Source organism: Podarcis pityusensis (assembly GCF_964106645.2).
Source record: "Podarcis pityusensis genome assembly, chromosome: 11".
Taxonomy (NCBI): domain Eukaryota; kingdom Metazoa; phylum Chordata; class Lepidosauria; order Squamata; family Lacertidae; genus Podarcis; species Podarcis pityusensis.
Window position 1 is genome coordinate 42,694,523 of NC_138036.1, and position 16,576 is coordinate 42,711,098.

At 40.9% G+C, this 16,576-nt stretch overlaps 1 protein-coding gene across 4 annotated transcripts in view; it reads right to left on the reverse strand.

Moving 5' to 3' along the window:
* EPB41L4A (erythrocyte membrane protein band 4.1 like 4A) overlaps positions 1-16,576 on the reverse strand; it is a gene marked incomplete at its 3' end in the record, with an annotated part of 95,833 nt that overhangs the window by 33,973 nt on the left and 45,284 nt on the right. For all 4 annotated transcript variants that reach the window (XR_013977164.1, XM_080972668.1, XM_080972669.1 and 1 more), the window contains exons 8-11: positions 12,700-12,787; positions 10,373-10,461; positions 9,494-9,557; positions 1,006-1,097 (exon numbers count right to left, since the gene is read on the reverse strand). Coding sequence is in view for 3 of the 4 variants with exons in the window: in XM_080972668.1 (XP_080828794.1) it covers positions 1,006-1,097; positions 9,494-9,557; positions 10,373-10,461; positions 12,700-12,787 (333 nt within the window). The remainder of the gene's footprint in view (positions 1-1,005; positions 1,098-9,493; positions 9,558-10,372; positions 10,462-12,699; positions 12,788-16,576) is intronic.

Genomic DNA, 16,576 nt, shown 5'->3' on the forward strand with positions numbered 1-16,576 from the left:
AAAGATATTTAAAAAGATACTTTGTGTGCAAAAATATTCAACTTTTTTTTGTGTGTAAAATAGATCAACCTATGTCAAGTTTTGGCAATTCCAGGATTCAGAAGAATTTTGCTCTAATATTCTGCTAACAAATGATCAGATAACAAAACTGTCAAGGCACTATATAATCTCTGTGAAAGCCTATAGACTGGGACAGTGGGCATCATTGTGTTGTTGAACTATAAATTCTATCATCCCAGATCATCAATTATGCTGGCTGGGGCTTGTGGTCCAATCTCTGGAAGGCACCACATTGACTAATCTTGCTATAGATCAGTGTTTACCAAACTTGGGTCTCCAGCTGTTTTTAGGACTATAATTCCCATCACCCCATACCACTTGGTCCTGCTAGCTAGGGATGATGGGATTTGGAGTCCAACAGCAGCTAGAGACCCAAGTTTGGGAAACACTGTTGTAGATGGAAGAGGATGACTTATTTAGACAGGATAAATGACAGGAAATTAGTAAAAACATAGCTCAAACTGATTTACTGTTCTCCTTTCATTATTCTCATTTAAAACATTGATGTTCCTTCAGAAAAAAAAGATTTGGATCCAAAATGTGCTCTTTTTCACATGCAGAAGGTATATTCTGCTCATTCAAAGGCTGTTCAAGTGAAACTGAATCCAGATATATTCTTCCACTTCTTGTAAGAACTGTGCAAGAATTGCTATAGCATTGTGTGAACTCTTGCAAATGCATTTATGGAACAGAGGCAGTGGCTATTTATCTCCCATTCACTGGTTTTTTTTGGATCAAATCCAGTTTGAGGAAACCAGCTAGGGCCTCTTATCTTTTATAATACAACCAGGTCAGTTAAAGAGATCTGAATATACTTGCCTTTTAACTGCAGATAAGCGCTAGCCTGAAGCTCTAAACTGCACCGCCCTGCACCACCCCTGCCAAGATGTGTCTGTCTTCTGTCATCGTTTAATAATAGATTCTTTACAGCTGTAGTTTACCTACCTGAAGAATGTGTGCTGCTCTACGCAGCATTTCCATAAATGCTTGCATGCAGTTTTGCTCTGTGCCTCGAAGAAGAAGGAAGTTTCATTACACTGAAATAATAAAAAGGAAGCGCTGTGAAGGATTGTTCTGATATAAAGGAATCATATTTGATAATCTAGGCACATGAACACAGACTCTTCTTTCATTTTTAACCATGTGGAATCAGGAGAATTACACTGATGTAATTCTACCAGCTTGATGTGGAAAATGTTCTCCTAGTCACGATCTTTAAAAATATGAGTAATTTAAACCATCTTACCAAATCAACACAAATTTCAAGGCTCACTTCATGTTTTATATTTCCCAACACTAAGGTCACACCCACACAACACATTTTAAGCACTCACACCAATGTAATGGCTTACCTCAAAGAATTCTAGACACTATGGTTTCTAAAGGGTACTGAGTGTTAAGAAACTCTATTCTCCTCACTCTGCTAGAATTCCAAAGATCCCCTGGGAAGATGGATTGACTGCTAAGCCATTCTGGGAATTGCAGCTCTGTAGGGGGAATAGGGGAGATGCAGGTGGCGCTGTGGTCTAGACCACAGAGCCTAGGACTTGCTGATCAGAAGGTCGGCGGTTTGAATCCCCGCGATGGTGTGAGCTCCTGTTGCTCGGTCCCTGCTCCTGCCAACCTAGCAGTTCGAAAGCACATCAAATTGCAAGTAGATAAATAGGTACCACTCTGGCGGGAAGGTAAACGGCGTTTCCGTGTGCTGCTCTGGTTCGCCAGAAGCGGCTTAGTCATGCTGGCCACATGACTCAGAAGCTGTACGCCGGCTCCCTCGGCCAATGAAGCGAGATGAGCGCCGCAACTCCAGAGTCGGTCACAACTGGACCTAATGGCCAGGGGTCCCTTTACTTTTACCTTTAGGGGGAATAGGGATCTCCTAACTACTTCCATCACCCTTTACACATTACAGCTTCCCAGCATCCTTTAGTGGTATAATAATAAAGTGGTATAATCGTGCTTTAAATGTATGGTATGGATGTGATCAAAGATTAAAGGTAGAGGTGATGGTAGAGGACCCCTGGACAGTTAAGTCCAGTTGAATTCAACTATGGGGTGCAGTGCTCATCTCCACTTTCAGGCCGAGGGAGCCGGCGCTTGTCCACAGACAGCTTTTCTGGGTCATGTGACCAGCAATGGGACACGAGTGCCAGAGCACACAGAAACGCCATTTACCTTCCCGCCACAGCAGTACCTATTTATCTACTCACGATGGTATGCTTTCAAACTGCTAGGTTAGCAGGAGCTGGGACAAAGCAACGGCAGCTCATCCTGTTCCACGGATTTGAACCGCCAACCTTAACAATCAGCAAGCCCAAGGGGCTCAGTGGTTTTAGACCACAGCGCCACCCATGTTCGTGATCTAAGATTAATCATGTTGAGGAGGGACACCATTATGAATTAGTAGTACAAGTGGGTTTGGAGGTCATCCTATGAGTGTGTACACACCAATGATTGTTCAACATCAACTTCGTTGGACTGGTCATGTCATTCAGATGCCTGATTATCGTCTTCCATAGCAACTACTCTATTCAAAACTTCAAAATGGAAAGTGTAATGCTGGTGGTCAACAAAAGAGGTTTAAAGATTCTCTCAAGGCAAATCTTTACATATGTAGTATAAACACCGACAACTAGGAAACACTGGACTGAGAGCACTCCAGTTGGCCTTTACCAAAGACATCATGGACTTTGACGATGCTCGAACTCAGGATGAAAGGGAGAAATGTGCTAAGAGGAAGGCATGTTTGGCAAACCCTCACCGTGATCAGCTCCTGCCTGGAAACCTATGTCCCCACTGTGGAAGGACATGTGGATCCAGAATTGGCCTCCACAGTCCTTTACGGACTAACTGTTAAGACCGTGTTCATGGAAGACAATCTTACTCGGCTATGAGTGATCGCCAAAGAAGAAGAAAGAAGACAAGTGGATTGTCTTTGGTCCATGCAGTGGACGGCATCAAACATACATCAGTTTCATGGCAAACAGATACTTATTTCTAACATAGACCTCCACGATATAAAAAGTAAATGAGAAGTATATTCTGTAAGAAAAACACTCGGGCCTCATTTGAATAGTAGAGTGCTTGGTATCTGGTGGGCGGGGCTTGTGTGTTTTGCTCCAGAATCAGTCCCTCCCTTCAGTGCATGTGTTCCATTATGTTCAGTTAAGAATGTCAGTAAAGAGGGACCAACTGCCTCTTGTTGTTTTCTTGCCTCATGTTGCTGTTTTAGTTTCTCTCAGACATTATGTTATTTTGTTACAGCCTCATGTTGTTGTTTCAGTTTCTCTCAGACATTATGTTATTTTGTTACAGTTTTCTCTCAGTTTATTATTAAAGCTTGTTTACATTTACGTGAGCCACTTATTTTTCTCAAAGAAAAAGAAACGCTGCTGAAGAATGGTGGAACATCCTAAACTTGGGTGAGTGAGGGGATATTCCCAGTAGGATTGATTTTGTTAATCATCACCCCCACCTCCACCACATATTCACGAAATTACAGGACTGAACCTGTTAACTCACTAAAGAACCGAAAAATGTTTACATAATCAGAAACCCTCCAAAGTGGACATTTTTATAAAGAGTACTAGTGATTAACAGTAAGGTGTAGTATGTACGCAGCAAACAAAGGTGACATTGAAGAATTATATAGTTTCTTCAAGAAATAGCACCCATCAACTGGGTGAGTTATAGCTTTTGTCTGAAAAAAAGGGGTGGGAATGCAACGCATAAGAAACATCCTATGGCATGCCATAGTCAATTTAATTCACTGAAAGCCTTCAAAGAATGCCCCTGAATCTAAGGTAAGTTACTCATTAGACAGAACACAGTTAACCCAGTCAATGAATGAAAAGCCAAGTGTGATTTATATAATGCCTAACTTTCTAAACTCCAAAGTCAATGAAAAGACTCAGAGTGACAATAATGCGGCTGAACTGCATTCTAAAATGTAGAAAGCCTTTTGAACCAGAACATTCATCATGCGTAGGATTACAGGCCTTAGTCACCCTTTCCAAGTTGCCTTCCTTTCCTGCCCTAACAGCACCTCCCCATGCTGTTCGCTGGGCTGCGGAGAGATTTCAGTAACAGATACTAGCATGGTGAATGTGGCAACGAGTGGGGCTTGTGTCCAAAGAGAATACTAACAATTCGCGCCGAGCCTGTGCAAGCCTTTGGTTGCATCTGAAACTGCTTTCTTCATGGATATTGTATGCTATGGGAATAATAAATAAATAAATAATAATAATAATAATAATTTATTATTTATACCCTGCCCATTTGGCTGGGTTTCCCCAGTCACTCTGGGCAGCACCCAACAGAATAATAATAATAATAATAATAATAATAATAATAACAGAATATTAAAAACAAGATAAAACATCAAACATTAAAAACTTCCCTAAACAGGGTTGCCTTCAGATGTCTTCTAAAAGTCAGATAGTTGCTTCTTTCCTTGACATCTGATGGGAGGGCGTTCCACAAGGTGGACGCCACTACCAAGAAGGCCCTCTGCCTGGTTCCCTGTAACCTCACTTCTCACAGGGGGGGGACTGCCAGAAGGCCCTCAGTGCTGGACTTCACTGTCCAGGGAGAACGATGGGGGCAGAGATGCTCCTTCAGGTATACTGGGCCAAGGCCATTTAGGACTTTAAAGGTCAGCACCAACACTTTGAATTGTGCTCGGAAACATACTGGGAGCCAATGTAGGTCTTTCAAGACCGGTGTTATATGCCCCGGCAGCCGCTCCCAGTCACCAGTCTAGCTGCTGCATTCTGGATTAGTTGCAGTTTCCAGGTCACCTTCAAAGGTAGCCCCACATAGAGAACTATTACTCCCAGCAACAAGATTGGATCCCAAAGCGTTTTAAGCTGAAGTTGGATGTCAGAGAAGGCTGGGAATGAGTGATTACAGTATCTTCATTACAGAAAGTTCAGCACAGGAACAAACCCCACTCAGAGCACAAAGCAGTTTTTGTTTTCATTAGTACAGAATTTTTGCAATTCTATTAAACCCAAATTCTGCAAACTTTTTTTTTAAAAAGAAAAAGGACAAGCAAACTACAGTTTAATCCTGTAAACTTACTCAGAGAAGGGTTGGGAGGAGTGATAGATTGTAGGGACCAAAACAAAAAGTCTGGCAAGCTTTGCCCAGTAGTGTGACAGCAAACATTAAGACAGCAACAAATATGGTGAGTGAAAAAAATGGGAGTGTGTGGATCCTCATACACCACTCTGAACAACCTGTTTGCAAGATAATGCCCCCATCTGGACACAACCTAAATAGGGACACTGCTCCCTATGATCTGTCCAAGGTCCTGAAGGAACTCTCTCCAAATACCACCTGTTTACACTTTCCATCTCTTTATTTGCAGTCAACAGACCATTTAAACATTAGTAACAATTTTATAATTGACCATTAACAACATCACTAAAATATGAATTAATACAACTGAAAAGTGCAGAATAACAATGCTAAGCTATCTACGTATATCAATCGTAAGTGGTCTAATACAGCAGGCCATATTTGAAAACTTTGCCACTTGCTCTGTGGCTGACACAAGGGAGCCATGAAGCAAAGTGATCATAAGAGATTCAAAAAAGCAGACAGGGAGAAACTGCATAATAGGATAATTAGGTCTTTTCTAGCTGCTTGACACAAATGTCAATAAAAAGGACATGCAAGATAGACTCCTCCTCAACGTTGTTACAAAGGCAGCATTTATGGTTCACTGAGGTTTTATTAAAATGGAAAACATTAGACCTTGGCAAAGAGAAAGCTTTCCTATATTTAGGGTTAGTTAAACATACAAATTATGGTATTCCATCTTTGCAGGGGAGGCATGGTAACCCTAGTGGCTAGGGAACATGGTGCCTCTGCAGTTCCCTAGATCTTTTGGAAACCCAAAGGCCTCTCTCTAATTGATTTGTCACCCATAAGGTTCACAATTAACAGATGAAAGGGTGCTAGACCTGTTGAGATTACTTTTTGCACCAAGCTCTGGCCAAGCTTGTTTACAAAAACCTGAACATTGCTTTAGAAACCATGGAATTAGAGTTGAGCACAAGCCAGTAGCCAAGGCAAAATTGGTAATCTTGTTCTCCAGTCCACTTCCTGCCCTCAGATGGGACATGCAGCCCCTGTCTGTCTACTGGCTGTCCTTAACCCTCAACTGAAGGCTGCATCTTGGTCCTGCTTCCTTGCAAACCTTTTGCGGACCTTTCTGGGACCGAACAGCTTCGACTGTGCCATCAGTAATATGTCTGCTGGGTTTACTGTTTGAACCAACAATTACCAGCACAGGAACAAGCAAAAAACATGTTTCACCTGAATCGCTATAGAGACACAATCAATTCAATTTAAATTTTGAGGGAGTGACAAGACTAAATTATTTGCTGTTCCCATGGAGGCCATGCCACATGGTGTAATCAGTAGGCTACTCTTTATTTCCAACCTAAATTGGATCTATGGTAAGGAATAAAGGGTCTGAAACGGTATGGTAATATGGGTGGGTGTTGCCTGCCTGAATTAAACCTCGGCTGAGTAGCTTATTGACCACAGGTCAATGCAAGATAGCTATTAGCCGAAGCACAAATTCCTTCCCTGATATTGCATAACTTATTGCTTGTTATATTTTCTGTTGCAGAAGCATTCTGTTGTAAATGCTTCTATGAAATATTTGAACATACTTGGAAAACCAGAACTTAATCTCCAAAGCAAACAAGCTTTAATTCCATTCAACAAAAGACAGAGTACAATAAGGAAGGTATAGGTTTCAAGAGGTTTCATAGAATCTGCCAAGATACAGCAAAATGGGAAACTGAAAGGAGCATACTGTCAAACTTCCTCTCTTCTGTAGAAAAAGAAGGGGTGCGGAAATGTGGAAGCGGCATGGTTATAAAAAGAGAAAGCTCTCAAATCTACCATCACATTTATAAATATTTCCCCAAGTTAATTCACAGGTCAAGCTCCTTTATCTTGGTCATTATCTACATCCAGTGACTGCAGAATTAGGTTCTGCCAGCCTGAAGAGATAAAATGTCCTTTTTTGCACAGAATAAGTGCAATTCATACAGAGAGACTGAAATTCTACTTTGGTGAAGGTTTGCTGCATCTCCAGCTTCTACAAGCTTGCATCACTGAGGTTTCCACAATAAAAAGCAACAGATTGATTAAATTTACCAAAGAATCTCAAACAAGATTATTTATTGTATTGCGTTTTTATATTTCTTCTATCTGTCTTGAGGTTTTGTTTTGTTTTTTGCTCATCTTCCCTTCTCTCTGTTGCTGAGATACTATGGTGGCCTGCACCTCAATCCCAGTTGCCAGGCTTCCTTTTTGATGCTGCTCATGCATTCACTGTATCAAAAGGAAACATGATGGATGAGATAAGGTGATAGCAGCAACCAGGAAAAAGCAAATTGTAAGATTGGAGCAGCAGGTCAGGCACTGGTCCTGGCTCACCTGACCACTTAATTAAATAGCTCTGTCATTCAGGATAGTCATGCTGTCAAACTGAATTAACAAAGCAATATGTTCTAGCTTAGGCTTTTGTTTGTTTAGCTAACCAAAATAAAATCCTATAAACAGCTAGATCCATCATTACCCTGAATGTTTCCTCATTAACATGTCCCACATTATATAATATATCTAAGCAAGACTTTAGTTATTAAATCTACTTTGTGGAATTGCTTGTCTTTTTTCCATTATCTCTAAATGAGAGTTGGATAAGGGCTTTGAAATTTTCATTGGTGTTTTATTTTTAATTTAATTTGCCTGGAGGAGAAGCTATAAGTAGTAACAGCTTCCCTCAGATAATTATAATGTGAAGTTTTATCACAGCAGGAATACAAAGTGCTAAATGCAACAAACTGTTATCTTATCTATTTGGTATTATCTGGAGAATAACCTACATTCCCCAGTCTTTGTCAGTCAATATCAAGCCTCCGCTAACCAGATGCTGCCTAGCGATTTTGGACTCTGACTCCCATCAGCCCAGGAAGCAAGTCAAAAGGTCAGGGATGATGAGGACTATAGTCCAATAATACATGTATGGCACCAGACTGGAGAACACTGATTTATATTCAAGAGATATTCAGTTTAAGATCAAACTTTGTTTAAAGACCTTCCATTGATTTGACATTTAAATTTCTCAAGAAAAATCAACCCTGCAACATAATTTCTGAATAGGTTATTTAGCAGAACTAACAAACGTATTTAACCAAATATACTGCGATAGGATCAATGCAGACAGAACCATTGGAGATAGGCAGTGAACTGTAAACTCTTGTACCTGGACTGCCCTCACCCCCTCTACTCTTGTTCACAATGACACCTGACACCTGAATAAAGGCATTCCTTGACAGATTTCAACACTGGGCCTTAGTCTCCCCACTTAACCAAGGTTAGGACGATTTTAACCGGCATTGGTAACTTTGAAGCACAAAGTAGAATGGGTGGGACAAACTGGTGAGTGGTTCAGGGAGGGACACACAATCCCAACACCCAGTCCTAATTTCTAACCAAGTTTCATTAGTCCAGTGCAGAAGACATTTTTAAAAGACAGTAAATGTACATAATATTTCCTTGTTCTTTGAAATGCTTCCTTAACAGCATTCTTGTCAGAACTTGACATTGCCAAATGCTGTCAGTTCTTTTAAGCACAACAATGAGTTCTTGTTTTAAAAGCCCAGTCAGTCACCAGCCTTAAAACCAAAAACATTTCTTTTCTAAAGCTTCCAGATTTCCCATTCATCTGGATAATTTCAAAGCATTTACCAACAAGTATCTAAGGTAACTCTAGCAGCACTTCCAAGCAATCTAATCTACGCTGTGTTAACAGATAAAGTCCCACTAGTCTAGTCCAGTTCACACATAATGCTAAGGCAACCATGGTTTACTGTGAACAAGCCTCATAGAAAGAATATCGCAGCTGCCTTGCTCATCCTCTGGTCATTCCACTGCTATACTATGCTAAACTAAGCCATGGTTTGGCTTAGTTTATAGGCTGAATCCTAACTCTTGGGATACCTCTCTGTAGACAAATCATGAGCTGTAACCAATCTCCCCTAGAGAAGCTTGCATGTTTGCTTGTTCACACTAAGCCATGTTTTGGTTTAGCATAGTGTGAATGAGATTGACCTCTTAGCCCCTCAAACTTAATGGACAACAGAAAGAAGCCTGATGGTGAACGCATCACTTTTGTTCCCCCAAATGTTTCTCCCCTCCCAATGTTACAAGTAGTATTAACAAAGCAGATAATTTAAAGAGAATTTATGACATAGACAAAGACCAAGCCTTTTTATGTGTGTGTGTTAAAAATCACTTTGTATTAGTTAGATACAAATACAACACCATCCTATTCATGTTTGGTCTAGAGTGGTTAGGAATACATGTTTAATAAGCATTATTTTCAAGCTACAAAATATAAACTTACATCTTTTCCCAGAACTCTGAGCTCAAACTGAGTTTCCTTGAAGTGGACTTTTGTAATTCTAGGCCTAAGTGTTAGAAACACACAAAAAAACCACACATGAAGATTAAGCCAACAGATCCATTAAAAAATTGGAACGGTTGAAGGTTTAATGACAAGTATATTCATTAATGAATTAGCCAGTCCAGCTATGAAACATGCAAGCCAGTAACAATTATCATATAAGTAGCAATATCAATCAATTGCCTATTTTACTTCTCGACAGCAGATATTCAGGAACTGCTTTCTTTTGAATGAAGTGTTGCTAGAAATGGCTCCCACTGAAAATTTTGCAGGAAGCATGTTCATCACTGATGAAGTTTCTCTTTTTTCAATTTGCAGGTTGGTAGGTACCCTTTAGAGGGAAATATTTAAATGCACTCATATTAAACAAATGGGCCAAATACAAACAACTCCCTCTCTGAACAGATGGACTGTTTCCATTCATAGATGGGACTAAGACCCAGCAGAGGTTCCTGCTGCGCTAACTGGAAGCTCCTGAAGGCAGAAGGAAAAGGAGATATTTGGCACACTTTCCTTCCCCTTGTAGCCCTCTGCACCCCTTCCCACAATGTTCCAGAGGGATCCCTAGCCCACTGGAGCAGCTGCTCGCAGTGCATATGCTATTAAAGAAGGGATAGAGGAATTGACAAAAATAATTCTTCACCCTGCAAGAGCTCCACCAAAGACAGGGTGGACCCCACCCATTGTCTCCATGTTTCCAGTTTGAAATATACAAAACTGCTCTATGTAGAAAACATTTATAAATGGAAATACGCCATGCAATCTTTGGTAATCTTTTTTTTTTTTTAAAATGGGGACTACAAGATAGATGATACTTACCAAAAATACTTCCCAACTTGCTTTTTATTCTTGTAGACAACCACTCCTACAGGGGTCAACCCTAGGAAGTACTCTGATTTATTTTCACCCTGCAAAACAGTTTTAACATTATACACATAAACACACACACACACACACACACATTTACAGAGAACTTCCTCTCTAAAAGATGAACTGGAGCCACTGTGAAAATAGGCACAATAAACGTTCCTTAAGCTGATGTAACGTGGTGGTTAGGAAAGGACATACAATGCAGTATGACACTGAAGATTCTTTTTCTATGTCCTGCATATTGAAGGAACTTTCAGCGTTAATATTAACAAAACTTCTGTAGCTCTGAGCTACTAATTATCTATTATGTCTCGTTACTTTGAACTTTTTAAGGGCCTTACTCAGATTCTTGGTGTTGCTTTCATATTTCCTGCCCGAACACATTCTTTGTAATGAAACCCTTTTATGTTATAAAAACACTTAGAATAAATCCCTTAGATTTGTAACCCATATTATTCTTCCAGCATAGTTAATTGCCTTTTATATGGAAATGCAACCACATTATTTCATAGAAAGGCTCCTTAATCCATGGTTCTCCTAAGTATGTGTTCCAATGGATTTAGACTCCACTTTTTTAAAAAAAAGAAGAGAATGGGATTATGAAATAGAATAATTAGTGTTTTGCATTCTATGGTGCCAGTCTTCCCTAGCCTTTTAAGGGCAATTGTTTTGAGAATTTTTCTACAATCGAGCAAATATATACATTTTATGAAACAAATAAATAAATTGTTGACATTGTTGAGGACCCAAAGAACTGCATAGCCAAGCCCATGTGCCAGAAGGAGCTCTCATTGTAGGGCAAACTCCTTTTGAAACAAAAAAAAAAACAGCTTGTGATATGGCACCAAAGTCTGCTATTCAAAGCAAAAGAGGTACATACAATTTTGTGTCTCTGTGTATCAAGGCAACTACATTAACTTCAGTGGCAGGTTCAATCTTTAGAATCTGAAGAGCTGCATGTATTCATTTAAGCCACGGGCTGCTGAATTGCAGCTCTCTAGATGTTGCTGAACTACAGTTCCCATCATTCCTGCCCATCAGAGATGCTGGCTGGGGTTGACAGTGTCTGAAGCCCAAAGACATCTGTAGGGCCAAAGGTTAAAGGTAAAGGTAAAGGGACCCCTGACTGTTAGGTCGAGTTGTGGCCGACTCTGGAGTTGCGGAGCTCATCTCGCTTTATTGGCCGAGGGAGCCGGCGTACAGCTTCCGGGTCATGTGGCCAGCATGACAAAGCCACTTCTGGCGAACCAAAGCAGTGCACAGAAACGCTATTTACCTTCCCGCCGGAGCGGTACCAATTTATCTACTTTCACTTTGATGTGCTTTCAAACTGCTAGGTTGGCAGGAGCAGGGACCGAGCAACAGGAGCTCACCCCGTTGCGGGGATTCGAACTGCGGACCTTCTGATCGGCAAGTCCTAGGCTCTGTGGTTTAACCCACAGCACCACCCGCGTCCCACAGGGCCAAAAGTTAGCCACCTCTAATTTAAGCTCCAACACTGGCAACACATTAATTGCCTGGGGCAACTGTCAACAGTTTCACATTTAATAATAATAATAATAATAATAATAATTTATACCCCACCCATCTGGCTGGGTTTCCCCAGCCACTCTGGGCAGTTCCCAACAGAATAATAATAATAATGCGATAAAACATCAAACATTAAAAACGTCGCTAAACAGGGCTATGTTCAGAAGTCTTCTAAAAATCAGATAGTTGATTATTTCCTTGACGTCTGATGGGAGGCTGTTCCACAAGGCGGACGCTACAACCAAGAAGGCCCTCTGCCTGGTTCCCTGTAACCTCACTTCTCACAGGGAGGGAACTGCCAGAAGGCCCTCGGACCTGGACCTCAGTATCTGGGAAGAACGATGGGGGTGGAGACGCTCCTTCAGGTATATTGGGCCAAGGCCATTTAGGGCTTTAAAGGTCAGCACCAACTCTTTGAATTGTGCTTGGAAACGTACTGGGAGCCAATGTAGGTCTTTCAAGACCGGTGTTCTATGGTCTCGGCAGTCACTCCCAGTCACCAGTCTAGCTGCCACATTCTGGATTAGTTGTAGTTTCCGGGTCACCTTCAAAGGTAGCCCCACGTAGAGCACATTGCAGTAGTCCAAGCAGGAGATATCCAGAGCATGCACCACTCTGGCAAGACACTCATTCATTCATTCATTCATTCATTCATTCATTTTAAATTTGTATAGTGCCCTTCATCCAAATATATCAGGGTGGTTCACAGCATAAAATATACAAAATACATCAAAAATGCTACTTACATAAACAGGATGAAGATCAACTCCATACATTTCAAGTGTCTTTGCCACTCCTAAGTAATTCAGTTCTACCTCAGCCGGAACTTGCCCCCTGTTTAATATAATAAAATATATTTTATAAAGTACAGAAAAATTATTTTAAAAGTTATGCTTGCCGAAATACTGACATAGCTGTTTTGTACATATCCTCTTGAACATACAGATGATGTAATATATGAGCCTCACACACACACACACACACACACACACACTTAGCAAAATGTTCCCCTTCCCCCCTTTGATGGAGAGAAGCTGTGCACCAGGATCTCTGAGCATTTGTGTGAAGTCTGCCTCACAGTTATATCATTTGCATGTATGCCACAAACAACATATGAACCAGGGCATGAACTGACTCTTTCTGAGGCTTATTTGTATGCTTGCTGGAGGTAAGGGCTTTCCAGGGAGCTTCAATCTCCCTTAAGTATTCTGCTACTAAGTCTTATAGCAAAATATTTCACTTAGAGTGAAGATTTAATACTGTTTGTGAGAATTCAATTATCCAGAGATGTGTTTTAACCAGATATATTACAGGCCGAAGATAGTACCAAACTGTGAAGTTCCATTTATTTAAGAGAAATTTTTATACCACTTAAATGTAAATAAAATCTGGAAGGATCCTGAATAAGTGCTGCAGAACACATATTAAGATTCTCTAAGAACCATAAGATCCAGGGCTTTTTTTCCCAGCCAGAACTCACCAGAACTCAGTTTCAGCACCTCTCAGGTGGGTGCCATTGCCATTATAAGAGAACAAAGAGAGGCATTCATGGTGAGTTCTGGCGCCTCTTTTTCTAAAAAAATATAGCACTGGTCAGATCTATACCTAAATTTCCCACGTGACAGCACAGAATTTATCATTTAATATTACTTTGAACGGGGTTGTTTATTGCGTCAGAAAAGCCTTCAAAATGGTTTTTATCACAGAATAAGAACATTTATTTTGCAGCACATTTGGTAAATGTGACTGAAAACATTCCTTGCCACTATCCCCTGCCCCCTACTCCCTACTTCCTCTCCTTCCCTCTCCCTGGCTTTTATATTAAGGAAAGCTGTTATATACCATATTGGGCCAATTACAGTGGTACCTCAGGTTACATACGCTTCAGGTTACAAACGCTTCAGGTTACAGACTCCGCTAACCCAGAAATAGTACCTTGGGTTAAGAACTTTGCTTCAGGATGAGAACAGAAATCGTGCTGTGGTGGCGCTGCGGTAGCAGGAGGCCCCATTAGCTAAAGTGGTGCTTCAGGTTAAAAACAGTTTCAGGTTAAGAACGGACCTCCGGAACGAATTAAGTACGTAACCAGAGGTACCACTGTATAAGCCACACTTTTATTCCCAAATCCGACCATGAGAAGTTAAAGCACGGCTTATATTCGCGACCTTATGGCCAAGAGTGCAGGGCAAACAGCACCTGCCCTGCACATAGTTCTCCATCCTCTCCCCCAAGGCCGGGAAGGGAGAGAGTGAGGACGGGGAAAGGCCGCTGGCAACAAAGCGCGGCTCCCCCCCCCCATGCAGGCAGGAGCAGCAAGGGAGTGGCTTACATTCAGGTATTTTTTCTTTTTTTCATTTCCCGCCTCCAATTTTAAAGGTGTGGCTTTATATTCAGGCCAACACGGTATTTCCAGCTTGCCTTCTACCCAAACTGCTGCAACAAGTCAGCTGGGGCAGATAAGCCACTATGAATGACCACTGCAATTTGCTGCACCCCACAGTGGCATAATGCACAGAAATTTATAAATGTCAGGTGGGTTACTTAAACAGATATCCCCACAATATTATCCAAAATTAGCATCACTTTTCATTATTATTAAAAAATATTCTGGTTTTTTAAATTACTCATCTTATATTAAACTCATACATGAGTTCCTAGTGATCCTTACTGATCAGGAGAACAACATCCTAATTTCAGGAAATGGGTCCCCACTGCATTTAATGCATTCCAATGCCAAGAGTGAAAAGGCCCAGGAAGCTAACAGCCTTAAAATCCTAGTTCAATTTAATTCTTGTTTTGGAGGGGGAAGAGGGAAGATTTTAAAATAACTTGTCAAAATAAGGTTACATTTTTTCGTTAACCTTTATAAATAGCATCTGTATTCGCAGTATGTTTCAACACAATGTAATGCCAGTGTTTTTATAGAATCACAAGTTTTTGCATAGTTTTGCACATTTCACCAGATAGTTCACCTTATTTTTCCATTCTTATATATGAATAAATTCCTTAAAATCTGGTTTTCCAGCTACAAATTCTGCCCATCACCCATCCCTCCCAAATAAGAGACATCTCAGTGTTTTTCAGCTTCTACACGTTTTGGCATTCAGTTCTGCAATCATCTTATCAAGGAGGCCTTATCTCTCTATTCATTTGGCTCCACATTCCATAACTTAACCACCTGACTCATCGCTCAAATATGTTTTTCCGTCTCTCACCTTTTTGATTAAGACATGCAAGATTTTACGAAACAGCTATTGCTGACGGATGAGCTGATAAATCTTATAAATTATAAACACTGACAACCTTTCATAAGTTAATTCTCTTGCTGATGTCTCTTTTTTCTTTCTGCCATTATTTTTCTTCCTGCACTTCTGCATCTATATAACTTTAAGATTCTCCTGCCTTCTATGTCTACCCATAATGTAAGGAGGTAAGATTTTGTTGTTTGTTGTTTAGTCATTTAGTCGTGTCCGACTCTTCGTTACCCCATGGACCAGAGCACGCCAGGCACTTCTGTCTTCCACTGCCTCCCGCAGTTTAGTCAAACTCATGCTGGTAGATTCGAGAACACTGTCCAACCATCTCGTCCTCTGTCGTCCCCTTCTCCTTGTGCCCTCCATCTTTCCCAACATCAGGGTCTTTTCCAGGGAGTCTTCTCTTCTCATGAGGTGGCCAAAGTATTGGAGTCTCAGCTTCAGGATCTGTCCTTCTAGTGAGCACTCAGGGCTGATTTCCTTAAGAATGGATAGGTTTGATCATCTTGCAGTCCATGGGACTCTCAAGAGTCTCCTCCAGCACCATAATTCAAAAGCATCAATTCTTCGGCGATTAGCCTTCTTTATGGTCCAGCTCTCTAAGATTAGCCTACTGAATAAAAGTTAATGGCTCATCTAGCCTGGAATCCCAGTCTCACAGTGGCTAACCAGATGCCTATGGAAAGCCTACATGCTAGACATGAATGCAACAGCACTCTGCCCACCTGAATTCCCAGCAACTAGCGTTCATAAGTATAATACCTCCAACAGGGGAAGCAGAACAGAGCCATCATGACCAACAGCCATTGATAACATTGTCCTCCATGAACTGGTGTAATAGGGTCTATGGTTGTAAGCTGAAGACATAGAATCATAGTGTTGGAAGATACCCAAGGGTCATCTAGTCCAAACCCCTGCAATGCAAGAATCTCAGCTAAAACATCCATGACAGATGGCCAAGCTCTGCTTAAAAACCTCCAAGGAAGGAGAGTCCACAACCTCCCGAGGGAGACCGTTCCACGTTGAACAGCTCTTACTGTCAGAAAGTTTTTCCATAAGTTTATTCAGAATCTCCTTTCTTGTAAGCTTGAAGCCATTGGTTTGAGTCCTACTCTCCAGAGCAGGAGAAAGCAAGCCTGTTCCCTCTTCCATACAACAGCCCTTAAGATATTTTGAAGACACTTGATAATGTATACGTTGTAATGTACAAAGGAGACAAGATGCCAGAATTAAATGCATTGGTTATATTTATGACCATTGCAGAGAAAAACAGCTCATAAGAAAGCAGATTTAAAACAACAGTCAATAGTTCGACTCACAAAAGAACTGCTTCTTTAATGCTCTTTTCCTTGTACAGTTTTATTTCCCA